Genomic DNA, 24,104 nt, shown 5'->3' on the forward strand with positions numbered 1-24,104 from the left:
CTGTTCCCACAGACATAGTGTACTACTGCGAGAGAGAGAGAGACTATTTCCCAATGACATCCACACAAACCCATTCCTGCATTGCGACCTTTTACAATTCGTCCATCTGCGGCGTGTCGACTGGGATTTGGCTCTGGCGGTGCCGAGATTCGATACGTCACACACGATATCGTTCCCGTGATAAAACAACGGCCGGCTTTCGTCGCGATGCGGGCCCCAGGCCTCCGCATCACTTTTGCTAGTCGGCACCCCACCCACCCTCACTCATTCAGGCCGTCTGCTATAGTGGACGATGGTTGGCTGTCAAGTCGTCCCATCCACCGTCCATTCCACGGTACCTATCTTGGGGTGTGGCCAACGACCTCAGCCTGGTACGTTCCAGGACTGTGTCACGGTCGATGAACTGGCGGCCGCAGCCAGACGGGCCTTTGTAACCGGCTGTTGATGGAGGCGCCCAGGAACGGATCCAGGAACCCGTTAAAGGCGACGGTCAAGTGGATTCGGTAGAGCCTCGTCACCAGCGCTTTCAGCCAACAAGTGCCTCGCATTCGCGGTACTGCGCTGCACCATCAATGCAAGGCCAACACAGGCCCTCCACTGTCGCGTTGGGGCCGACGCATCTCGTGCAAGACGGGCCCGATACAAGACCAGCGTGCATCTCGTGCAAGACGGGCCCGATACAAGACCTGCGTCAAAAGTCCTGCCGTACGTCGTACCCAGGTTGCCACAGCACCTTGCCTAAAAATGTCATGACACTCGCGCGCGCTGCCACTTCTTCGTGTAACCCCAACCCTCGACTTGACCTCGACAAGACTACGACGACTTCTTTGGCAGCCTGCTCCCACCGAAGGCCATCATATCTACCAAGACATGTCTACGCCCGGTAGACTGTCACATTCGGGGCACCATGACTTGGGCCGCGCGAATGCGGTGCATCCATGCGTGCGCGTCCTCCGGTGCCCGATAATAATGGATCGATGCGACCTGTCTCAGTATGCCGCCGTACCCGTGGCTCCGACTGTCCGCCGGGGCCCCATCTGCGGAACCGAGCGGAGAGGTGGGCGTTGCAGAATGACACTGACAGGCCACTGACTGGGGATGGTCATTTTTCCATTTTCCTTTTCGTCTTTTCACCACATTCTGCATCCGCGACGGGATTCGACTGCAGGGCTCCTTGACCTATCTCGTGAGCGGTACCCCCGACAGCGAGGATCCTCGCAAAGAAACATCCAGGCTGTGCGCCCTTACATCCGGAGAGTGCCGACATCCTTATCCATCTGCGGAAGCGTCGAGCAGGACCACGGAACAGGCGGACGACTTACCATCACCATGCACCTCGAATGACTTCATCTCGTTAACGGACGCTCAAGGCATCAGCCTCGTCAAGTCAATTCAACACGCACGCACGCGCTTCACTCTTGCGAGGGATAGTCGCTGGGTGCAAGGGTACATTGTCTTACAGGGAGCGCAAGCGATTGGATGACGACCGAAAGCAGAGACATGCTCCTCAACCTGCCACTGGACGTCATCCATCCATCGGCCGCACACTCTCGAGATGATGACCCTTGCCCCCTTAGCTCCAGCACAGCCTCGCAGTCAGCAAGCCACCAAGGGCTCAACCACATCACCGAGACCAGGGCCAGCAAGGCAACCATGACAAGTAGGGCCTCCTCCTCCCATCACGGTGGCATCGATAGTCGTAGGTCCACTTAATCCACCGCTCAACGCCGTTACCCCGTCCTTCTCACCACGTCTTGGCCGGAGTCGCCGTCGGTCTTGTGTGGGTCTTCCTGCTCGACATTTCCACACTTCTGCGCATGCGACTACCGCCATGCCGCCCGAACCACTGCGGACGCCGGCGATTCTCCCTACTGTATTCGTACCTACTGACCTTTCCACACCAGCGAGAACATGCAGTCGTGTCCCCGGATGCCTGTCTGGTCGGCCTGAAATCTCACCGCTCACCATCTTTCCACCGCGAATGTACTCTACTACGTCCTTCATCTTACGAATGACTCCAATCCGCGTAGATACCCATCCGTCATCGACATCAGCGGACGCACCTACAAACCCTCACTTTCGCCAAACGCCCCAGTCACGATCAGTGGCCGGTGACTTGCCGTCATTTGCCTCACTCGCCTGACCCTACACCGTATTTCTAATGTTCCAGAGTCTTTTTTTCACCCCTCCTCTGCCCCATAACCGTTCCTTCGTTGGTCCCTGATCGTGTTCCCAAATCGCCCGTCGCCGTTGTTGAAACTTGACGCCAAATGAAGGCTAGTGTCGAGTTGTGCTGAACCACACTTGGGCTTGGCTCCGGGTCCCCAGCCACGCCCCGCCTCCTAATCCGTGGTACTCGGCCGATGCTGCCCTTCAACGGCTCCCGTGCCGTCCCAACTTGGCTCTACTTCCTGTCACGCTAATCGTGCGACCTACCGCAAAACAAATCCGACGAACGTCCGACCTCATTAGGCCCCCCGTTAAAAAAGTCCGCGAGTTGTGCCACAACTTACTTCCTGCTCTCACACATGTGTCTCAGCTCCGCCGTTGGCCTCTTCCCGCGGCCCCAAATCACTGGTCCCAAAGGGGAGAGATCCTGTATTCGTCAGATGCCTGTTGTGCCAACAGCCAATTGAGCTTCGTCGATCTAGTAACAGCAGCAGCGGCAGTACCGGTAGCACCCGCGGCGGAGTCATATCTGACTCCTTCGCCTTGGACCTCTACATTGAAATAAGTCACCGCGGTGGCAAAGGTGAGGCTCAACGAGATCGGGACCGCCCCAACCATGCCTCAGCTCCGTCAAAAGCCCCCCTCCCCCGGCGTCTAACGAGCTTGCTCCTTCGGGCGCTGCATCACAAGCGAGTCACTTCTGCTTCGCTTGGTCTTGAACACGTCCAAGCTTTGACATGCCGATCATGAACATCCGCGCGGATCCCGCGGATCCATGGGGTCGGATGGCAAACACCCGCCCGTCTTTGAAGCCGAATCCTGCGAGGCATACTGCGCTTCGAGTCTCCACTCGCTTTGCCGCGCAGCTGTCCGCGGGCCTGGACATATTCTCATTCTCTCGTTGAAGGTTGGCACAATCCCTTCCCCCACTGTCGGTTCTCTGCCGCGAGAAAGTGAACGAAGAATAGGTCCATCTTTAATGTGGTGCTCGAGCGCCATACCGACATGCGAGGTCAAAGTCAGAAAGAGCGGTAACACGCCCAAACACAGAGCGAATGCCGATTTCAAGCGCGCATCTGCTCCACAGTCAAGGGTCTCTTTCAGCTTGGCTAGGATATGCCCTTGACGTTGCTATATATCCCACCGTGCTGTCTAAAGCAGTACACATGCAGAACGAGCCATATCCTCCCCGACAGGAGAGGTCCCGCGTCGTGTGTCAGGGGGTCGCGGGAAATGGGGGGATTTGGGAATTGACTCGACTGCCTATCTACTCATGTTTCTCTCCCTACAATTTCCCGGTAGGCCAACGAACGTGACCGATGGCCATCCACGCTAAGAGGGAAAAGATACGTTATTGAGTCGTAAACCACTCGCAAGTCCCCTGTCTGGCAGACACCACGGAGAGGCCTACGGAGAAGTCAGGGAAGAGAGAGTTAGTGAGTGAAAACGCGTGTCTGTGTGTGTGGCACACACAACCAGAAGCCTCGATGAATCTTACAATCTGGGACACGCCACTTAGATCCCCGTCGCATCTCCCACGCTGTTTCTGCTGCCTCCTTTCCAGCGTCTCATCACTCGTCTCTTTCCGTCTTATCCCAAGAGCCCGTGACCCCCCAGCAAAGGGACCACGACGTATCTCTCTCTGCCCCTAGCCAAAGACTGGGGTCCGAGAGGGGGGGGGAGGGGGGTGAGTATGCAATGGGTGTCTGACCTCCGAAGAGGGCTATGGAGGCCTCGACCACTCGTTTGGTTACAGCAGGCGTTCCGGCTGGTAACTGGTGATTAGTCCTAGTATTGGTACCGTAGCTCAACTGACGCCCATGTCCTGCTCTCTCTCTCTCTGACATCATACCGTGGACTACAATAAAACAAACGTCGTTGCTGCCTGGGACTGTCCATCCGGCGTATTGAAGTTGACGATAAAAAGACAAGAAAAAATAAATTACACTCGAGTAAAAAAAATTTTTAAAAAAAAGAGAAAACACATGCCTCATCGTCGTTCGCCGTAGGCGCGCATGGTCGGAGACTCTTTGAATACTACGGGACCCGATGAGCACAAGGTAGCTGCTGCCTCGCCTTTTTTTCGTCTTCTTCCAAACCACCTGTCACAACGCGCCTCCCTCAGTCTGCAGCATTCGTTTCAAGACCATTCGTCATTATTAATATACATATCTTTGCCTCTGCCCCTGGCTTTTCACAGCCTAGGTAACGATGGGTCGCCCCTTGCTGGCCTTCTCAGGTATCGACCCTGCCTCAATCGCCCTCCTCACTAGATAGGTAGACCCGTGTCGCTAGACAGAAGCGTCCACCCCTCCCTTTGCTCTTCTTCCTCTACAGGTCTAAGTTCCACGTCTGTATATAGATGGGTAGAAGAAGGGTGGTCTGTGGGAAAAACGAAAAAAGTGGCGGTTTAATGACCAAAACAGCGCGTCTGCCGACAGCACCGAATTTGCGCTCATCATGAAGAAAACTGTCCCGCCATGCCCAAATTTGACTCCTTTCCTCCCGGATGTGACTTTCGTGCTGGGTATTCCGTCACTGCATTCAAGCGTGGTTCATGCCGCAGGAACATTTTCGCTACTCGTCAGGGATGTAGCGTTAAGAGGGGATAAAAAACAAATAAAAGCAATCAACTACCCAATGATTTGCAAACCGTCTCACCAACCATCGACTCAGCCCATTATCTACCGTTCCGTCATAAGCCGTCGTTGCCTGTGGGCCGCTCACAGTCCTCTTCGGCTCATGGCCGCGGTGGCTCCGGCAGAAGCCAAGTCTTGTTTGGCGCTGACCGTCCTAATTGCAGCGCGGGGGAGACTGCTGGTACCCGCTGTGACACCGCCTTGGCCGGTGCTGGTCCGTTTGGCTGTGGCTACATGGACTGTCCCACTGGTAGCCACAGAGGGTCTGCGAGATGATGCCCCCGAAACGGGCTTGTGAGGGCTTGCACCACTGACGTCTCTCGATCGAATGCCGTTCTTGATACCGGCGGCCGGAGGTTCGGGAAGAGGTCGCGGTGCAGCGACGGTGTGACGTTTGACCGGCGACGCGTCACGAGTGGTCGAGACTCGTGGCAAAGGAGCAGTCACCTTCTTGCCACTGACAAATTCGTGGTGGATGGCCTCCTCAGGCTTCAGGCGCCTGTCAGGGTCCCAGCGCAAACACTTTCCGAGGAAATCAAGGAATGCCTCATCGTCGCACTTAAGGGCTTGCTGCAGTGTCTTGGAGGACGGACGGCGCCTGCGACCCTTGGAGGATACCGTCAGGCGCGGCTTGCCCATCGAGTCGAAGAATAGCTTCTTGCGGGTGCTCTTCTCGATAAGATGCTTCTCCGGGGGTCCAAACACCTCCATAATGCAAGCCAGTTGCTCTTGCTCGTTCTCTCCAGGGAAAATGGGCACTCCCGTGTAGAGCTCGGCAAGAATACATCCCAGACTCCACATGTCAATGGGCATACCGTACGTCATGCCGAGGATAACTTCGGGCGATCGGTAGAATCGTGACTGGATGTAGGTGTACACCTTCTCGTTCTCGAAACAGCTTGAGCCGAAGTCAATAACCTTGATCTCCGAATGCAGCGGGTGCCGAAGCAGGATGTTCTCGGGCTTGAGATCGCAGTGGATGACCTTGTGTTGCTTCAACAGGTTCAGTGAGCTCAGCATCTGCTTGGTGAAACGGCGAATGAGCTTCAAAGAAAACCCGCGGAAGGCGTTTGCTTTGATGAATTCGTAAAGGTTCATGTCCAGGAGCTCGGTCGAAATGCACAGGTGCCCTCGGAAGTAAAAGCTGTGGGTGAAGTTGACCATGCTATGTCGGTTTTTGGGGTCCTACAAAACGGTCAGCGAATGAAGCACGGAGGAAGGACGCTGCATTCGTTGCTCACCCATTCGCGAAGCTTTTGCAGGATGTTGACTTCGACAAGAGCTTGCTGATGAAACCTCTTCTTGTTGCGAATGATCTTGACAGCCACTAGCACACCTGTCTTGTGGTCAATGCACCGGACAACCTGACCGAAACTTCCCTTTCCGAGAATGTCAATGATTTCGTAACGGTACGCTAGATGGTCCCCGGGAACTATCGTGTAGTCTCCGCGTTCATCGTCGTAGCCAAAATTGGGGGCATCAGACTGAAGGTCACCAACCACCTTGCGGGCGTTTTGTGTCCCGCAAAAGTAGATGTCGTTGTAGTCGACAATCTCACCGCGCTCGTAAATGTTGAGCATGGCGATCCGAATTGCTTCCTGAGCCCCAACCCGTTCCTTTGGCGTCGCGCGCTTCCTTAGGGCGTCGAGCGTCCTAGCCGCGATCTCCGTCTCCTTGCGTCTCGAGCCCATCTTCTTCATTTCGTCCTCAGCAACCAAATCGTCCTTGTCGAGCTCGGCCGTCCACGGATCATGTTGGCGCATAGTAGTCGTCGAAGCCTTCGGACGTAAAATCTTTTGCATGACGGACGGGTTGTGAGGGTGGGAGTCGCTAGGGGTCTTTGGGACGGAGGCTGAGGTCCAATTCTCACTCTTGGTTCTGTCATGGCCGAGGCTCGCGGCCGAGCTCTTCCTCCTCCGTGATTCGAGATACGAGTTGTTAGCCTTCACCGACGGGCTCGGGCTATTCTTGGCCGAGCTCAGATTGCCAACTGTCGCAGAAATGGGCAACCGAGGCGGTGGCATTTGTTCTTTGCTAATGCTGCGTTCCACTACCTTTTCCGAAGTGTTGGCCTTGGAATCGCTCTTGGATGTGTTTCGCTTCCAAGACAAGCTCAGCTTCCTACGCAGAGAGCTCATTGAGGACGGAGTGGGCGGCTCTTCCGGGTCGGAGACCGGTGGCGTGGGAGACTTTCCCTTGACAGCCCGTTGGGCACGGGGACCAGAAGGCTTCAGATGAGGCTTCACTTCGAGGGGTTCTGTGGTGCTTCCCAGGTCGCCCGTCTGCGACCTCTTCAAGAAAGCGGGGTCCGCACCTGGCTTGGGCACGGAGGAGGATAGGAACGGAGACACGCTAGGCTTTCTGGTCGGCTTGAACGGAACCGGTACTGGCACTGCCGCGAACGACTCGGAGGAGCTGGTACCTTCGGCGCCAGATGCACTATCGAGCCGAGTATGGTACACAGTACTATTGCTTCGCAGGTTTGGCACGTCGGATTTTTCGTCGGTTCGGTTTCTTGAGAAGAAAGAGCTCTTCGACGCGGTCATGGGAGTAGTCGGCGTCTTTGCGATGATGCGCGATGGAGGTGGGCTCAGGTTTCTGTCGGGACCATTTTGACCCAGCGCTGCGATTTTCGCGCTTGTGGAAGGGTTCAGCGGGCCAACAGTAATTGGAGGCAATCGCACGGGCTGGGGATTCCTTCTCGATTGAGATGATACATTCCCCTTCTTTTCGGCGTCCAGGGCGGCCGCATTCGTCGACTTTCGGGTACTAGCCTTTCGTGACACCGTGACAGCAGGTTCGGGGAGCGAAGGGATGGAGAAGCTGCCAGTCGAGTTACTATTGATGCTGCTAGCGTCGGCTGCGAGATTGGCTTTCCGCTTGTCCAAAAACGACGCCTCTGTGGCCGAATGCTGTGGTGACTCGTACGCTTTCGGAATAGCAGGCACAGGCGGAACCTCCTCTTCGTCTTCGGCGGAATGGGAGTTATGATTATGCGTAGTTGATGACTTTGGTGCCGGTAGCCGCGACGCACCTCCCGCGGCAGGGACTCGGGGTTGAATGGAGCCTGTCGAGGTTCGAACGGTATTGAAACTGTTGGTCGAGGTGATGGAGAGGCCAGAGCTGTAAGATTTTCTGTTGATGTCGGGGGTCGTTCGGGACGAAGACGGTGTGGCAGACGCCTTTCGCGGTATCATGGACGGCGATCTGGAGTGCTCTCGATGCTCTCGATGCTCGAGCGGCGGAGGAGGCGGCGCGTTGGCCGCCTGGTTGAGACTTGGAGGTTGGTGCATGGACATGCGCTTCATTCTCCGCGTGTCTGTAGGACTGATAGTCCTGGCACCCAGTCCGCTTGCGTGCGATGCGTGCGGCATTCCGGGCATGACGGACTGCCTTCTTGACTGCGTCGAACCGCTGTTGTTTCCTTTGCTACCACCTCGAGGGGATCGTGGGGAAATGGTCGAGAGGCGAGTGCTGTCTGGCGTCGACAGATTGGCGGTGTTGGCCCGGGGGAGCGGTTGATGCATCGATTTAGCTTTGGTGGCTCTGCTGTTGGCGAGGTTCCGTGGGGTCTCGAACCCAACGCCAGCACCGGCATCAATCGAGGCCCGAGTCAAATCGGTTGCACCGCCAGTGTTAGCCATCAGACTTGGTCTTCTCCGCTGCGCGGTACGACTGCCAAAGTCCGTCTCAACGACACCGGAACCAATAGACTTCCTGGGGGGTTTTGCAATGTTGGTATTAGATACTGGGGGATAATGGCTCTGTCTCCGAGGTCTCGCAGACGAGGGGCCCGTGGATGCATCTGCAACAGACGAAGGCCCAGAAGCAGTGGACGAAATGCTCGGTTGCCTGCTGGAGGTGCCGGGCCGCCCCAGAATGGAACCAGATCTCCCCGTCCGCGTGACAGGAGGAGGGATGCTGCCGCGCGCGGATGAGCCATTCTGGGCGGCGTTTGAAGCCCCCGCCATCTTGTCGGTCGTGCTCCCAACGTCCAGAGTGGTGCCTTGCCCGGTGGGTATCGGAAACTGGGTCAATTTGAAATCGTTGGAGGCGGACTCGAGACTGCTCTGGAGGTCGTCGAAACTGACCGAAGGCAGAAAATCGTAAGAAGTTGCCGAGTCTCCTACTTCATTCGTAGCGCCATTCCGACCGAAAGAAAAGAGAGAAGGGTTGTTGGCCGAAGAAGCACTGAGCATTGGAGCGCTGGCGAGAGAGCCCTTTGAGGGAGAGTCGGTTCTCGAGTCTGGGATTCCCCTATTACTGCGGGCAGCCGACGGGTTAGCGCAAGTACTTGTCCAGGGATGCATGGGGCAGTAAACAACGAGGACGGGGAAGAGGAGCAGAGCGGCAGGGAAACAAAAGAGAAGGGTATGCATACAGTCTGGTCGGGGACTGGTTCGCCGGTCGCGGGCCAGCAGGTATTCTATGCTCCCTTATCATGTGTACACGATGCCACGGCCTGCGCGCAGGTCATGCGAGCGTTGGATGCGGGATGGCGTAGAGGCGAGGGCGAGGGATTGTGCCGGCGAGACGTGGCGATACGGGGTGCCGAGTCGAGCTGAGTCGAATCGAATCGGATCGGATTCAACACCAAGGCGATGGATGGTTATTTCGCGGTGCGGGCAACCTCAGTCCTGTCAGGGAGCTGAGAGCATTGAAGAAGCTACCTCATTCCGGGACGACAGATGATGGAAAGGGCGGGTGAATGGGGTATCGCTGGTGTCGAGTTGACAAAAGGGAACGGAATTGAAGATGCGAAAATAGCGTCGTCAGAGGGAGGCGGGCAGGGGAGGCGGAACCACCAGCTTCGGCCTGCAGCGAGATAGCAGGATGGGTAAGAGTGAGGTTGGACAGGGCCGGTGCAGACGACAGACGACGGACGGCGACGACAACGACGACGACGACGACGACTAGGACTGGGACTGGCTCTGGCTCTGGCTCTGGCTCTGGCTCTCGCTCTGGCTTCTAGGTAGTTCCCATGCGATAGGTTGTTTTTGTTTGAAAAAGAAGGACCCGCCGCTTGTCAATGTATGGGTAGGCAGGTCACGACCAGACCAGGGTGGTGGAGCGTGCTCTGGGATGGAGCAGCAACTGGAGCCTCTCTCTCCCTTTTCCTCTCCTCGTCTCTACCTACCTAACTAAACTCTTGGCTTTTCCCGGCCTCTACTGCATTTCTTCCCACTGTTGCGTATTGGAGCCCCGTAAATAAAATAAAATAAAAGGTGTGCGAGAATGAGATTCAGAAGCATGCACCCAGGCTGAGGAGAAACGGACGGAAATGGACTGCCAATCGGGTTGGATGTGGGCGGGAGGAGAAGGACTCCTGGAGTAGGTCGTTATTCACTCCTCTCCTGGGTACCTAAGGTACGAATAGTTATCCGCAGGAAGGGGTCAGGCCGCCGGGTCAAGCAGAGGAGAGTCCGTAACCAATATCTGTACTTACCTGCTTTGCTGCTAATGTGCGGCACAGAGGCGCGAAACCAATGTACGCAACGGCAACTTAGGCAGGACAAGATGACCAGGTCCCTGACTCCTTGGTTGGGATCTGCTCTGTGCCTGTTATGAGGCGCTATGGTAGCGCATTGGCAGTACGAATACGTAGCAGCAATCGAGGATGTGGTCTCCAGTAAGTTCACCTGCGAGGTAAGGGACGGTTCAGAGCACACACCACACTGCATACGCTACAGCTGCAGGAAGGCCCTTTCTGGTGGACTAGGCAAATGACCGGAGGGGCAGGGGGGGAGAGAGAGAGTGAGAGAGAAAAATAAGAAGAAAAAAAGGCGGCGGCGGGTGACGGTTGCTCATGCATGGGTCATTGGGTGGGTGGGAAAAAGGGTGGTGGTCGGTGCAGTGGTGCCCGCCAGCGGCCCCTCACTCGCATTTTGGAAAGAGCAGACGGGAACGAAGGGGCGGGGGGGCTAAGGAAGGGGGGAGAGGTCGGGTACTGGTCTAACAGGGGTCACCCTTTGTTTGCACGAGCTCTGGAAGGAAAGAGAACAGAAACTGAACGGGTCGCTTCCTGGGGCCTTCACCTACTACTTCGCACATACCGATACATACCTAGGCGACAGGAAGGCAAGGGACGGATGCCTTGTACCTCACACCGCATATGCTCGTCAACCCTCTCTCGACCGCCGTCAGGTCGGTGTGATGATGGATGATATGGAACCCGTCAAATAGCGTGTTTTGCCCCTCTCCTATTCCCCTCTGGTCAAATAGCCGCTAACACAAACCTCTCTTCATCTCCAAAATGAGGCAAATCTTATGGAGCGGGCGGGTATTATCAAAATTCAATCCATCGCCATCTCCCACATTGCACCACCTCGCACGCACTCTCACGGCCAGGATCCCCAATGGCCTGCCCCGGTGCCCCCCTCCCTCCCTTGGTGTCCTCACCATGACTCCAACTTGACCAGGCCTCAGGGCTTGGGCAGGGTACCGCCCGCCTTGAGAGCCCGGACAGAGTGATGAATGAATCAATGATTCAATCTCGAGTTGCGCTCGCGACCTTCTCCTCAACCGTTCTCTTCCGCTCCACAGAACACAGTACTCCAAGACTCCAACCATCGGCATCGTATCCGTTGACCGACCTTCGCATGCCCTACCGCCTGCGGGACCTGGCCGTTTTCTAATCAGAGATGATGCGCCCGGCCAGCAGCAGCATCGACACGCACGGCACGGCACGGCATCGCATCCATCGCACGATCATACGAATACGTACATACATACAGAGGTACATATTCGTAAAGTCGTCCCATCTGGTGCCTCTGGCTTCCACCATCCATTCGCGCGACCCGAGGCTGCGAACCGTTGCAAGTTTCGGGTGTCTGCAGCTTGCAACGCGTGTGCGTTGTGCCCGTCCGCAGTCAGTCTGACCTCGTCTGTTCAATCACCGTCCAAACCACCCGGCGACTCGTCCCAAATGGGGACGACGTTGGGAAGCTTCCGTGGTCCGAAGCCGTCACTCAACGCGTCGCGCCTATTGGCGATGACCATGGTTATAACCACGGCTCGCGGTTCCTGCTCCGGACGAAACATACAGCGGCTCACAAACCATTGGTATAGCCTACGAATACACGTGGGTTGGTAGAGGGAGAGAGAGGGAGAGGGAAAAAGATAGAAAACCGATTTCGTCCCTGCGTCAATGCGGGACCTTTTGTTGTCCTCGTCGCCGCATCAACCAAGACGAAGACCCTGGAAACCTTCATGGGGTATGGGTCAAGTGTCTCAACACCCAAAGCAAGATGCCCATCTGTCCAGTGGGAGCTGGCAAAATGGTCTGCTAGCCAGGGATAGAATGCATGGGGTCCTCCCCCCCAATCTGCATTCCTCTCAGCCCCTCAACTTTCAGAACGAGACCAACCAGCAAACCCTCGTGCAGATACCTGTCATGCAAGTTAGCCATGCTGCTGCTGATGTGCCGAGGGAATGTGGTAGTAGTGACACCATCTCTCGATTCCGGGGACGACCGTTGATACTGTGTACATGCGAGATTCGGCCCTGTTGTTTCTTGTCTTTAGCATCAAGAAATGAACTTGCGGCTGCCAACTGCCAAGGAGCCAGCTTGTTTGTCCGCTCCCATTGGTGATTGTTGTTGCAGCAATTGCAGATTTTTGCGCACAACCAAAGAATCACTTCTCAATTATTGAGACCGTCCGGTTATTGATACCGTCCGGGGCGATTAGCCGACCTGGCAGCCCGGCCGAGTAGAAGCGAAGCGTTGGCATTGACGATTCCATTCGCCCTGCGTTGTGGACCTCAATGAGATTTTGATTGCGCCATGCAACCACGCTGGCCGACGATGTCTGGCGACGACAACTCCGGTCGGTTGGCAAGCGGCTCATACGAGTACATATGCCGTCGTTCTCGACCTTGGTTGGCTGTTGATCAATCAGACGGACCCGAATGAAGTGTACCAGACCCTGATATGAAAGGAATGCCAATGACCGCATTGGCCGGCTCCTGACACAGGCCGTCATTTCGTGCGATATTGTTTTGTTCATCTCAATGCCCAAGCATGGAACAGGCTTCCGGGTACCCCGCTCGTCATTTTTCCTGCTTTCCGTTGTTTTCCAGCACGGTGCGGATCTGCTATTGATCGTCGTAGGCCACACCGCCTGCCTACACTACAGCATATCTTGCATGGGACCCGTTCGTTTGGTTGATGTTTCGACCCTCATTCTCTTCAACGCGAACCGTTGGATTTGAAGATCTGCAAGGGGCGGCAACCAAGTCGCTGTCTTCGAACCTCATCACCTCGTGGTTTGGGTAGTTGGGTAGGCTACACAGGCGATCCAACGGCTTTCACGTCGAGGCCGCTTCACCTGGGCAATATCTTATACCCAGACCAGTCCGCAACTCTGGATGACCTGGGGCAGCCAGCCATGGGATCCGATGGTGAAGAGAGAGAAGACTTCTATCCAGTCGTCCCCTCTTATCTCTGTTCACTTGGCTAGTGCACAAGCTACCTCTTTGCCCAACGCCGTACGAGTTTTCGGGCTCGACTTCGCCGCATCGGAGGCGAGCGGTGCGGCGTCTGACTTAGGTTGGCATTTGGGCCTGGGCAAGCCAAGGGATGCCTCCTTTCTTTCTAGCGCGAACTCGGTACAGCTCTCTCTGCCCTATTTCGCTGTTCAAAGATTGTTGTGTCTGACCACGCTATTCCGGTCTCTTTGTCGCAAATGCAAGCAAACACACGTGGGGGGCAACGGCAAGCACTGACCAGCAGAGGCGACCAAAGCGCCGGCCGCAATTTCCCATGCCGTGCTGGTTTTGGTTTATGGTGGTTGTCTCCCTCCAACCTCGACGATTCGTCAGTACTCGGCTGGCGACAATGGTCAACTTTGGGGGTCACTTTTGATCACAGATGACTGATTTCTAGCTTTCGTTGGCATGCCCTTTTGAAAGGTCAAAGTTTCGCACGAGACAGTACTTGAAAATTTGACAGCCTTGACAGACGGAGAATGACCTCCTAGCTCCCGAAGATGAAACAGCTGGCGGCAGTCTCCAAGGACCAGGCAGACCCATTCATCGTCCCAATTGAGTTCGGACAGCACGAAGACCTGGAGTCTCCGTTCACAGTAGTTTCTCGACATGGACCGACCGACTTTTGCGCCGCAAGTTGCGCCGTCCTGCCAAAGATCTTGTTGTTGCTTTCTCCCCTCTGATTCGTTAACCACATCCGTCCCGTGTCAGAGTCCAGTCGGCGGTCCCCTGGGCCTACCGAGCCGGAACCTCCCAAGGGAAACCGCCTAACCGGGTTCGTGGAGGCGGAGACGGCGACGGATACAGGGGGGGGGGGGGGGGGGGGGGGATATGCACATTACAGAAGAAGAAAGCGGGCTGCTGCTGGTCATCGCGGCTAGTCTCCCATTGACTGGAATTGGGGTTTCATGATGCGGGATGCTGAACCGCTTCCGATTTGTGGTGCGATCGCGAAGAGACGACGGACAGCAAGTGTGTCTAGTGGCAGGTGCTGACTGGGCGCATGTGATGTCCACCCGGCACCCGCTGTGACTTAGCTGGCACGGGCATCACCTCACGAGGGGGGTGGGGGACCTGCTGCCAAAGTCGAGCCCGGCACTCCCCAGACTGCTGCGATCCAAATCACATGCAGCTTGGGTAGAGGGGGAGGGGCTTCCACCAGCCGTGCAGCGCCAATGACATGCATGCTCCATACCTACCTCCCAGCTTTCCTCACACATGATGCCTGCACTGCGTCGCACATTGTCCTCGCAAACATCAAGGAAGGGCACTTGAGCTCTCGAGCAAATACACGACTTACATCTCACGACTCTTGTAAGCTTCGACACCTGCGAGAGAAAGTGTCTCGTTGATGCCCGTAAGCACCGCACCGCAACGCCTGGCGACTATCAGCCAAAAACAATGACGTGACCCTCGACACGCCAGACATCCGAGCAAACGAAACAAACGCCGGCGCATCCCGTCTTATCCGTCACACCACCGCGCCCAACACACTAACGACTACCACACTTCTGCACTCAGAGTCAACGAACGCCTACCATGGACGAGTACATGACCGACCACTTCATGACCCGCGACGATGTCTCCGATCATCAGCAGCCTCAGCCGCAGCCGCCTCCGACCGTTGTGGTTGACGAGTGGCCGCACGACTCCGACGTCAGCGAGACCTCTCCGTCAAAGAAGTCGCCCAGCGGCCTGCGCTCGCGCATCACCAACAACCTGAGCAAGAAGACCAGCATTCAGGACCGCCTTGTCGAGAAGTCAGTACCTGCAGAGTTCCGTCAATCACGACACCTCATCAAAGACACTGACCGTCGTTCCCTCCAGACTCTTACAGCAGGTCATCCCCGAGAGCTCCGATGGCCTCACCGGCGGCGACGATGCCCTGGCACCAGGTTTCCCCTCGGACAAGACCTCTGCCTTCTCCCAGCGGCCCAACTTCAACATCACGACCATGTCCAATAACTTCCGCCGCTTCAACGCCCGCATCGGCGTCATGTTCAAGTTCCAGGCCCGCGTCGCCCGCCTCCTCAGCTGGCGCCAACCGACTCACACCCTCTCCCTTCTCGCCGTCTACACTTTCGTCTGCCTCGACCCCTACCTCCTCACCGTGGTCCCCCTTGCCGGCTTCCTGTTGGCTGTCTTCATCCCCTCGTTCCTCGCCCGCCACCCCGCCCCGCCTTCGGGTACCCTATCCTCGGAGCAGTCCATCGGCTACTCCCCGAAAGGCCCACCCCTCGCCCCGGCCCGGACGGTGAAGCCCGTCAAGGAGCTCAGCAAAGACTTCTTCCGCAACATGCGCGATCTCCAGAACTGCATGGACGACTTCTGCGTCGCTCACGACGGCGTCGTCAGCACCGTCCTCCCCATCACCAACTTCTCCAACGAGGCACTCTCCTCCGCTCTCTTCCTCGCCCTGACCGTAACCACCGTCCTGATGACGACCTTCGCCTCCCTCCTACCCTGGCGCCAGATCGCCCTCGTCGCCGGCTGGGGCCTCATCCTCTCGGGTCACCCGGCCATCGCTCCACTCCTGACGCACACCCACGACACCCACGTCGCGCCGCACGAGGCCCGCGCCCGCTCGCGCCTCGATGCCTGGATTGCCGACGACATCATCCTCGACTCAGCCCCGGAGACGCGCGAGGTCGAGATCTTCGAACTTCAGCGCGCTTCCCACGACGAGTGGGAGCCCTGGCTCTTCTCCCCGTCCCCTTACGACCCTCTCTCCCAGCCGCGCATTGCTGGCGACCGCCCACGCGGCACCCGCTTCTTCGAGGATGTCCTGCCGCCGGACGGCTGGGTCTGGTCCGAGAAGAAGTGGGCGCTCGACCTCTGGAGCAGGGAGTGGGTCGAGGAACGCATCATCACAGGCGTCGAGGTCGAGACTGAGGGCGAGCGCTGGGTGTACGACATGTACGACGAGAACTGCGCCTTCCAGGGCGGCGTCGGCGTCATGGACTCGCCGACCACGAGCAAGGGCAAGTCAAGGGTGGCCAAGACGCCAACGCCCAGCTGGGAGGAGGGCGAGGACGGCACGGGCCGGAGGGGCGAGTGGAGGAGACGACGCTGGGTGCGCCTCGTCAAGAGAAGGGCCACGACGAGCTCGGCTTGATGGCGTGGTGGCCGTGAAGGTCGTGGTTGTAATATAGTAATGAGAAATGACATGAGCACGATGGAATCCTTGAGCCCCTTGAACGCTTGATCACCTTGTTTTTGCTTCTGTACGTTCCTCTTTCCACCCCCCGCTAGGCAGGTTCAAACATCTCATTTTTGATGATGTACCTATGTAGTGGCGGGCACACACTACCGGGAACACCAGGGGATATCCGTACATGTACGGAGCACGCGTGCTCAAACCCCCTCCCCCCCGGGGATTCTCTACCAATTCCCTACCCCTACCGAGCACCATGCTCGTCCCTTCTTCACGGGGATCGGCCTGACAGATTGGGACCATGGATAGCAACAGCGGCATCATCTTGAAATACGTTCTCTTTTGTCATTCAAAGACCCGGATAACCTAGCCCTCGGGGTATGTGTGTCCGCGATTTCGATCTCTGTAGCTCTCTATCACACATACACACAAAGTGTCTAGATGCAACCATCCGCCGTGTCACCAAGCGGACATGCAAGGGGAAGATAAAGTGCCAGTCGTTCCGCTCTCGGGAGAAAAAAAAAGAGCTCTTGATCGTGATCGTCATTGTCCATCATCCTCCCTTGTCCAAAGCGCGCTTTCTTGATATGAACTCTCCCCTTGCCCAAGATTATCTAAATCGGCCTTTTTGACACTGCTTGGGGGTATGATTTCGTTCCGCCTAACGCACAAAAACATAAATGCTCATTCCACCAAGGAGAAAAAGAAGAAGGAAATGGCATCATGAAGTCGTTCGGTCGACAAGGGCCATCTTGTCCAGGATCGCGTGGGCGCCCTTGGTGAGGCCACGGCCGTCGTCAATCTTGTCGGCGAGCTTGCGAGCGCGGTCGACGAGGACGGCGACGACCTGCTTCGTGTACTCGAAGCTGCCGGTGCTCTCCATATAAGAGACGGCGAAGCGCTTCACCTCGATGTCGTTGGTCTTCTGGCGGAGGATGTTGATGAGCTGCAGGTTGGACGGGTCGGCGCGGATGCTGTGGATGATGGGGAAGCTGAACTTTCCCTCGGTCAGGTCCTCGCACATGCCCTTGTTCTCGGAGTACTCCTTGGACGAGAGGTTCATGTAGTCGTCACGGATCTGGAAGATGAGGCCCATGAGGTTAACGAGCTCGACGCAGTCCGTCGGGCTGCGCGACTCAGCCTGCATGAGCTTTATGCCTAGGCGGAAGAGGCCACCCGTCTTGTTGCCGACCATCTCAAGGTAGTCCTCCTCGGTCGGGCAGGTGAGAGTGTCGCGCCAGTGAAGGTCCATGCCCTGGCCGCGGTGGAGGTGAACGAGCTCCTCAGCAAAGATGGAGATGGTCTTTGGGTTCTTGAGGCGCTGAAGCTCCTGCAGGGTGCAGAAGTAGATGTAGTTGGCCGAGTTGATGGTCTGGGCGACGCCAAAGATGTTGTGGGCAACGGGGAGGCCGCGGCGCAGCGAGGACGAGTCCTCGACATCGTCGATGAGGAGTGAGGCCGTGTGCAGCATGCCGACGACGTTGGTGATGACGTCGATGCTCTCCTGGGGCACCTCGAGCCAGACATTGAAGGCCTGGATCAGCTGGGCGCGAAAGTCCTTGCCGGGAAGAGCCGAAAGGTAATCAAAGGGGCCGGCGACCACTCTCTCCTTGGCCGCAGGCCAAGTCTTATTGGTGTAGTTCAGGTCGGACGTCGCGTAGCGCTCGGGGTCCGGGGGCGGGGGAGGCTGCATTGTGAGTGTGAAGGAGGTTGTTGTCTGGTTCGCGAAAGAGGGGCGGCGGGACTGGTGGGAGGAGTGCGAATGCGAGTGCTTGTGGGAGTATGGGTGGTTGCCGGAGTTGCTGGAGGTGTAGTTTGCGCGAGCTAGCCAGTCGGCCTCGATAACAGTACGGAGGGGTGCTTTGGAGGAGGTCGCGGGCAGAGGCGCGGACGTGTGGGCCGAGAAGGATACGGGGACGGCGGAAGACTGGCGGATGGAAGATTTGCGCGAGGGATTGATGTTTGGCGGGGAGGGGGGCAAGGAGGAGTTATTTGTAGGAGCGGGTGTAGGAGCAGAAGCAGGAGATTTGTTGGTTGTTTTGCTTGAGGCAGACGATGTCGACGTGGCAGGCAGCATCGTGAAAGGGAGTTTTCCTTCTCTAAAGGAACGCTTGCTAGGGGAAGAGGCGTGTGGCCTATTTTAAGAGTGTCTGGCTGTCCCCTAGGAAGGTAGGGAGGGCCTGGTCTCTACAGCTATGCTTCTGATGCTGCAGCTACTAGAGCTCTCCAGCAGTTGTTGGCTCAAGCTTGGAGCTTGCGTGGGCTGGGAATGCCGCCTGGTGGAGCTCTGTCTGTCTGCCTGGTGGGTTGAGGTAGGTAGAATCGAATCGGGTCAGCTGATGCTGGAGCTGGCGCTGGCCCTGTTGCTGCTATTCAGTCGTGTAAACGTCACCACTGGCTTAGCCAAGGTGGGCTGCATTCAGCCTGGGATTCAGGATCTGGTGGGAGTGGCTGATAGGACTGGTGGCACACACAAGTGCATATTGCCTGGATTGGTGAATGCGTATTGCATGGTCCCCCCCCCCTTCTGGCGGAGAACATAGACATGTAGACCGTCATGACTTTGTGAATCGGACTATTTTTGCTGCAAGGAAGAACAGGGGTGGGTGGGTAGGCAGGAATGGTAGAGGACAAGGCAGAGCTGGATCACTATCCAACGAAGGGGAGACCATGGTCCCTTTGCATAGGTAGCTAACAGGTCCTACAAAAGACTTGCAGCTACCTAAGCAGATATAAGAAAAAAGAGCACAAGGCAAAAGGCAGTAGAGCAGACGGACGAGATGGGCAATCACATGCCAATGGAATGCAGCCTGCGCAGCTTGATCATGCAGCAACTTTTGCAGGCGCAGAAAGGAATTGCGGTGCCTGATTGATTGGTTGTGTTGATGAAGCTCTTATCGATTGATGGTGGGGAGCCTGAAGTGTGTGGATTGATTGCGGTGCTGTTCAGTTGGGGTAAAACTCAACAAGACTACATCAATTGGCAGCCGTTGTTGGGGTTCCGGCATTCCATCAATGCCGAGCTCCGGACGGACGTGGCAGACTTCGGTCCCAGGGGAAAAAAGAGGGTTGGCAAGAGATTGTGATAAGACAGAGAGTACGGACATACGAAAAGAGAAAACTTCGAGTCCGGTTATCTCAGCAAGGCATCGATCGTCCTTGGTGCTCTGGGTCCAATATCTTTTACCCTTGACTGCGGAAGAGCAAACAAGCGGCGGGCAGAGGTTTGGGCGAACTCTTCAACTCAAGAACCCGCGCAGCGCACAGAGGCATGTCCACAACCCCTTTTGAATGCAACTTGCAAACCAGGGCTTCTAGAACGGAGCGGGTGAGATGCCACTTAGGCAGTCTCGGTTCGCACGTAAAAGCCTTGTTCCACCGCACACTTGTGTCTACCGGGTCGACATGTCGTCCTGTGATGCAGACGGATGGAGGGAGGGCTGCCTCGTGATTGGAGACCCTAGGATGTTGAGGTGTTGAAAGCGCCATTCGCTTGTGCCTACCTACATCCGGGTTTAACCTGCGATGAGTGCCCGTTTGAAGCATCAGTAGATGTATTACAATACCTTAGTCTGAAGGACGCTGCGTCAAAGAGAAAATAGGTCTGGTCCATCTAGCAAAGGTCTGACAGCAAGGCAGCCTAGGTCAAGAACGGCGTGTCGAGAACCGAACTTCTCGTCCAAGGTACGGATACCTCGGGCTGTATCAGCCCTGTACCCTTATCTCGTATCTTGAGCCTGATCACGAACCTGAAAAGGCAACCTGGTTAGAGCCCGAGAAGCTAGAGCCCCAAGGCGCTAACGAATAAGAGACAGAATAAATAAAGAAGAAGCCTTGAACCCTGGCGAGAAGGAAGGAAATTCCCAGGTGCTGCCGCGGCCCGTGCCCCCACAATGCGCCAACGCACCTCGAGATGCCCAATTGGTAAAGTGAACCCACTTTTCTGCCTTACCTAAGCGACGTCTGGCCACTCAGGGAGCAAGATCGCCCTTTTGGGCTGCGCTTAATCCCCATCCCAACCTGCTGGATCGACCCGGTTGCCGGGGCATTAATCGTCCAACGCAACACAAACACACACACACACACACACACACGCATGGAAGTTGCCTCGCCCTCACACCAGACCGACCAAGACCCCTTCTCCAGCCGGCAATCGACCCTCAAATGTTCAGCCTGCGCTCGCCACGGACTTTTGCCAATTCCTCCCTTTCCTCCTCCGCAACCGCCGCCGTCGTGATACCCCTTTGCCCAGATCCCTAGAGGACCTGTCCTCGCCATCCCTCTGTTTTCTTCTCTCCTTGTGTATTAACGTTTTTCGGACGGTGCTGTTGCTGCCGTCGCTGCTGCCGTCGATTTCGGACTCGAGCATCGCCATCACTGCCTCCTCGGCTCGGTCTCGGCATCCACCATTGCTATCCCAGCAATCGCAAGTGTATCATCGAGAATCGCATCGTCCTTTTTGTCTCTGTCAATTATTTTTTTCGCGCGCCTCAAGACCATTATACCCACATCCTATCAAGCCACCACCAAGCCACCGCCTTACCGCGGCATCAACAACACGATACACATACACATCAACATTATTCACACAGGCAACACCAAACCAGCAATATGGAAAACCTTCTCAGCCTCGCCTTTGACGGCCTCTCCTCCTACGACGGCCCCAAGGTCCGCAAGGGTTTGCGCCAGGTCGAGGGTCTCCTCGCCCAGATCTGCCTCTCGTCACCGGCAAAGACGAGATCGCCGACAGCGGACGACGAATCAACCCGCCGCGGCGCTGGCGGCAAGTCTCTCGCTGACCTGTCCGACGACCCGGCTTTTCGCGAGTTCTTCAAGCTGCAGGAAGGATTTGAGTGGAACGTCGCCATGCGCCTCATCAACACGCTCGACCGTCTGATGGGCAAGGGCACCGACGGTCAAAACGACCTCCTGATCCTCAATTCACTGGATCTGATACAGGGCGTCCTGCTGCTGCACCCGCCCAGCAAAGCTCTCTTCTCGCGAGAGCAGAATATGAACGTACGTCCTCACTCTGCTTGCGACGCCCCTTCCCTTGTCGCAAATGCTGACCTCCGCGCCCTCCAGCTTCTCCTAGACCTCCTCGAGCCTGTCAACTGCCCTGCGATCCAGTCCGCCACCCTCCTCACTCTCGTCACCGCCCTCATCGACACGCCCACAAACACGCGCACCTTTGAGGCCCTCGACGGCCTTCTCACCGTCACCTCGCTCTTCAAGTCCCGCTCTACCGCCCGCGAGGTTAAGCTGAAGCTCGTCGAGTTCCTCTACTTCTACCTCATGCCCGAGGTTGCATCGGTCCCCCGCACCTCCGCGACCGCCCTCCACCAGCGCAGTCCCAGCAAGCTCGCCGCCTCCACGACCGCCGCCGATGCGAGCCACGCGCGGAACCGCGCCGGCAGCGAGTCCGCTGACACCCTGACGACAGAGGAGAAGCAGGAGCTGCTGGGCCGCCATCTGAGCAACGTCGAGGACCTGGTTAGAGACTTGCGGACGTGCACGCCCTTCGGGGGTGTCGTTTGCTAGCGTCTTTTTCCTCACTAGGGCTCTCCTATTTCTCTCTTGGGTCTCTGGTGTTCCGGGCTTTCGTCATCTTTGGCTTCATCGTCCTTCCGCAACTATCTTGTGTGTTACGCTTTTCGATCATCATTAGCATCCTCCATATTGTTTGGCGTTCCATGGAGGGTTTTAGGGACAGGTGTAGGGGATACAAAGGGTCATTCTGTTTTTGTTGGTCCTTTTTTCTTCATTGCAATGTGGGCGAGGAGTTTCTTTTTTCGTTTTGGCCAGGGAAAGGGGGAGTTGCTCATTGTAAAAAAAAAAGTCGCAGTTTCTTTTAATTCATTCAAAAATCGCATACCACGTATTATCAAGTTTCTTTCCGATTATGGCAAGAGCGCGCGGGAAGGAAGAACAAAGCTTGTGTGTTTAGAATCCTATTAACTACATCGCCATAATTGCAAGCCCGTGGGTTCGTTTTTGTATCCCAGGGGTGGCGTCCGTCTATAGACAAAGAGACATGGAAAGGAGAACCCAGGGAATGATCCGCGATAACGTTGTTTTTTCCTTCCGCTCTCCCTCTCCCTACCTATCCGACGGAGGACCCGGCGACCTGTCCAGGAAGGAAACGCTCGTGACGCTCCTCGGCGTCATAAGCGACGGAGAAGGCATCCCCGGCGAGGAAGGCGACGCCAGCTCGGAGCCGTACAGCTCATACCTCCTCTGCGTCGTGTGGGGCGTCGCCTCCGCCTCGGTCGCCGCCGCCGGCACGGCCGCGACGCTGTGCCCGTATCCCCCCGCCTTGACGCCTACCGAGTCGATCTCCACCGGCGCCACGACGTCGCTTGGCGAGTGCGCCTGCAGCGGAACGCCCCTGCCCCCGCCCCTGCCCGGCGAGCCCGCCGCCTCGTCGGACACCACGGTCTCCGTCTCTGTGTACGGCCCCGCCACGGCCGTTGGGCCGAAGTAATCCTGCGTGGCGCCGCGCCGCGCCGTAGTCCGCGATCCGGACGTGATTTCCGACATGGCGCGCGCGCTCCGGCCCGGTCTCTCGCTACCGCCGCCGCCGCCACCGCCACTACGCCGGGACATCGATGCCGTCGTCGTCCCTCGTCTCCGTCGTTTGATGAAACAGAACCACGCGAGGAACCCCGCCAGTGCGAACCCGACAACGGACACGCCGACCCCGATGCCAGCCTTCGCACCGGCCGACAGCCCGCCCGATCCGCCGTCGACGATCCGCACGTCCGTGGCCGTGGGGCTACCCGCCGCGCACGCCGCGGTGCCGCTAACGATGGTGCAGCGCTCGAGGTTATCGCAGCAGCCCCCCTTCCCGTCGTTGCACGCGTGCTGCGTCGTTGCCGTGCATCCGGGGTCGGCGGGCGTCAGCAGGCCCGTGACGTCGGTGGACGAGGTGGTGGCGGGCACGGTGCTCATGCAGCTGCCGCCCGACACGCAGGTCTGGCCGTAGGCGCAGCAGCCGCCGCCGAACTGGGCCTCGCAGCGGAAGGCCGAGATGGAGGGGCACGCCCGGCCGCAGCAGGCGGAGGAGACGGCGGTGGTCAGGGAGGTCGAGACGACGGCGCCGCCCATGACGGTCTCGGACACGGCACGGGTTACCGTGGTCGGGCACTGGTAGGCCGTCGCCTCGCAGTTGGAGTCGCATTTGGAACCAATACTACAGCACCACGCCGTGTTGTCCGGCTTGACGTAGCAGTAGTTTGTGTTCGCGCAGCATATTTCCGGGTGGCCGATGTCGACGCCTAGCATCCCGGTTAGCGAGCGCCCGTGGATTCCGTCTGCCGTGCCTCCGTTGTCGGTGAAAGGGGTTTTCAGAGGGGGGTTGCTTCTTACATGAGTGCCAGTTCGGACGGCAGATCCCCCCGTCACGGGCCGCGAGCTTGGGGGCATCGATAAAGAAGCGCGGGACCAGGGCTCCTGCGGCGGGCGACATGTCGACGGCGGCATATCTCTGTCGGGCGGCCGCGCTGGCGCCGACAGCCAGCGCGGCGACAGCGAGGGCCTTCATCTCTCCTCTCGGTCTTCGCAAGCGTTCGGCTCGAGGTAGATGACCGGGCGGACGGGTACGAGTTTGGCAGGCGCTGTGTTCGATTACACTTGAGAGCACATTTCTCTCATGC

The 24,104-nt window shown here is 57.3% G+C and overlaps 6 protein-coding genes across 6 annotated transcripts; 3 read left to right on the plus strand and 3 right to left on the minus strand.

Annotated features, from left to right (window-relative positions):
• Positions 1 to 4,892: 4,892 nt before the first annotated feature.
• Positions 4,893 to 9,251, minus strand: CH63R_09295 (Dual specificity protein kinase pom1; the record flags this gene model as incomplete). The annotated part of the gene is made up of 3 exons (XM_018304269.1): positions 4,893 to 5,993; positions 6,050 to 9,071; positions 9,190 to 9,251. 3 exons carry the CDS (start codon positions 9,249 to 9,251, stop codon positions 4,893 to 4,895), a joined length of 4,185 nt encoding a protein of 1,394 aa, XP_018156292.1.
• Positions 9,252 to 14,834: 5,583 nt separating this feature from the next.
• Positions 14,835 to 16,410, plus strand: CH63R_09296 (integral peroxisomal membrane peroxin; the record flags this gene model as incomplete). The annotated part of the gene is made up of 2 exons (XM_018304270.1): positions 14,835 to 15,055; positions 15,123 to 16,410. 2 exons carry the CDS (start codon positions 14,835 to 14,837, stop codon positions 16,408 to 16,410), a joined length of 1,509 nt encoding a protein of 502 aa, XP_018156293.1.
• Positions 16,411 to 17,170: 760 nt separating this feature from the next.
• CH63R_09297 (Polyprenyl synthetase) lies at positions 17,171 to 18,526 on the minus strand (the record flags this gene model as incomplete). The annotated part of the gene is made up of 1 exon (XM_018304271.1): positions 17,171 to 18,526. One exon carries the CDS (start codon positions 18,524 to 18,526, stop codon positions 17,171 to 17,173), a length of 1,356 nt encoding a protein of 451 aa, XP_018156294.1.
• A 938-nt stretch (positions 18,527 to 19,464) lies between these two features.
• Positions 19,465 to 20,219, plus strand: CH63R_09298 (uncharacterized protein; the record flags this gene model as incomplete). Its single annotated transcript, XM_018304272.1, has 2 exons — positions 19,465 to 19,722; positions 20,094 to 20,219. 2 exons carry the CDS (start codon positions 19,465 to 19,467, stop codon positions 20,217 to 20,219), a joined length of 384 nt encoding a protein of 127 aa, XP_018156295.1.
• Positions 20,220 to 21,060: 841 nt separating this feature from the next.
• Positions 21,061 to 21,990, plus strand: CH63R_09299 (Cell division control protein 14; the record flags this gene model as incomplete). The annotated part of the gene is made up of 2 exons (XM_018304273.1): positions 21,061 to 21,468; positions 21,535 to 21,990. The coding sequence occupies 2 exons, from the start codon at positions 21,061 to 21,063 to the stop codon at positions 21,988 to 21,990; spliced, it is 864 nt and encodes a 287-aa protein (XP_018156296.1).
• A 558-nt stretch (positions 21,991 to 22,548) lies between these two features.
• CH63R_09300 (uncharacterized protein) lies at positions 22,549 to 23,992 on the minus strand (the record flags this gene model as incomplete). The annotated part of the gene is made up of 2 exons (XM_018304274.1): positions 22,549 to 23,726; positions 23,836 to 23,992. 2 exons carry the CDS (start codon positions 23,990 to 23,992, stop codon positions 22,549 to 22,551), a joined length of 1,335 nt encoding a protein of 444 aa, XP_018156297.1.
• Between the last annotated feature and the right edge of the window lie 112 nt (positions 23,993 to 24,104).

This window comes from Colletotrichum higginsianum, chromosome 6, assembly GCF_001672515.1.
Source record: "Colletotrichum higginsianum IMI 349063 chromosome 6, whole genome shotgun sequence".
Lineage (NCBI taxonomy): Eukaryota > Fungi > Ascomycota > Sordariomycetes > Glomerellales > Glomerellaceae > Colletotrichum > Colletotrichum higginsianum.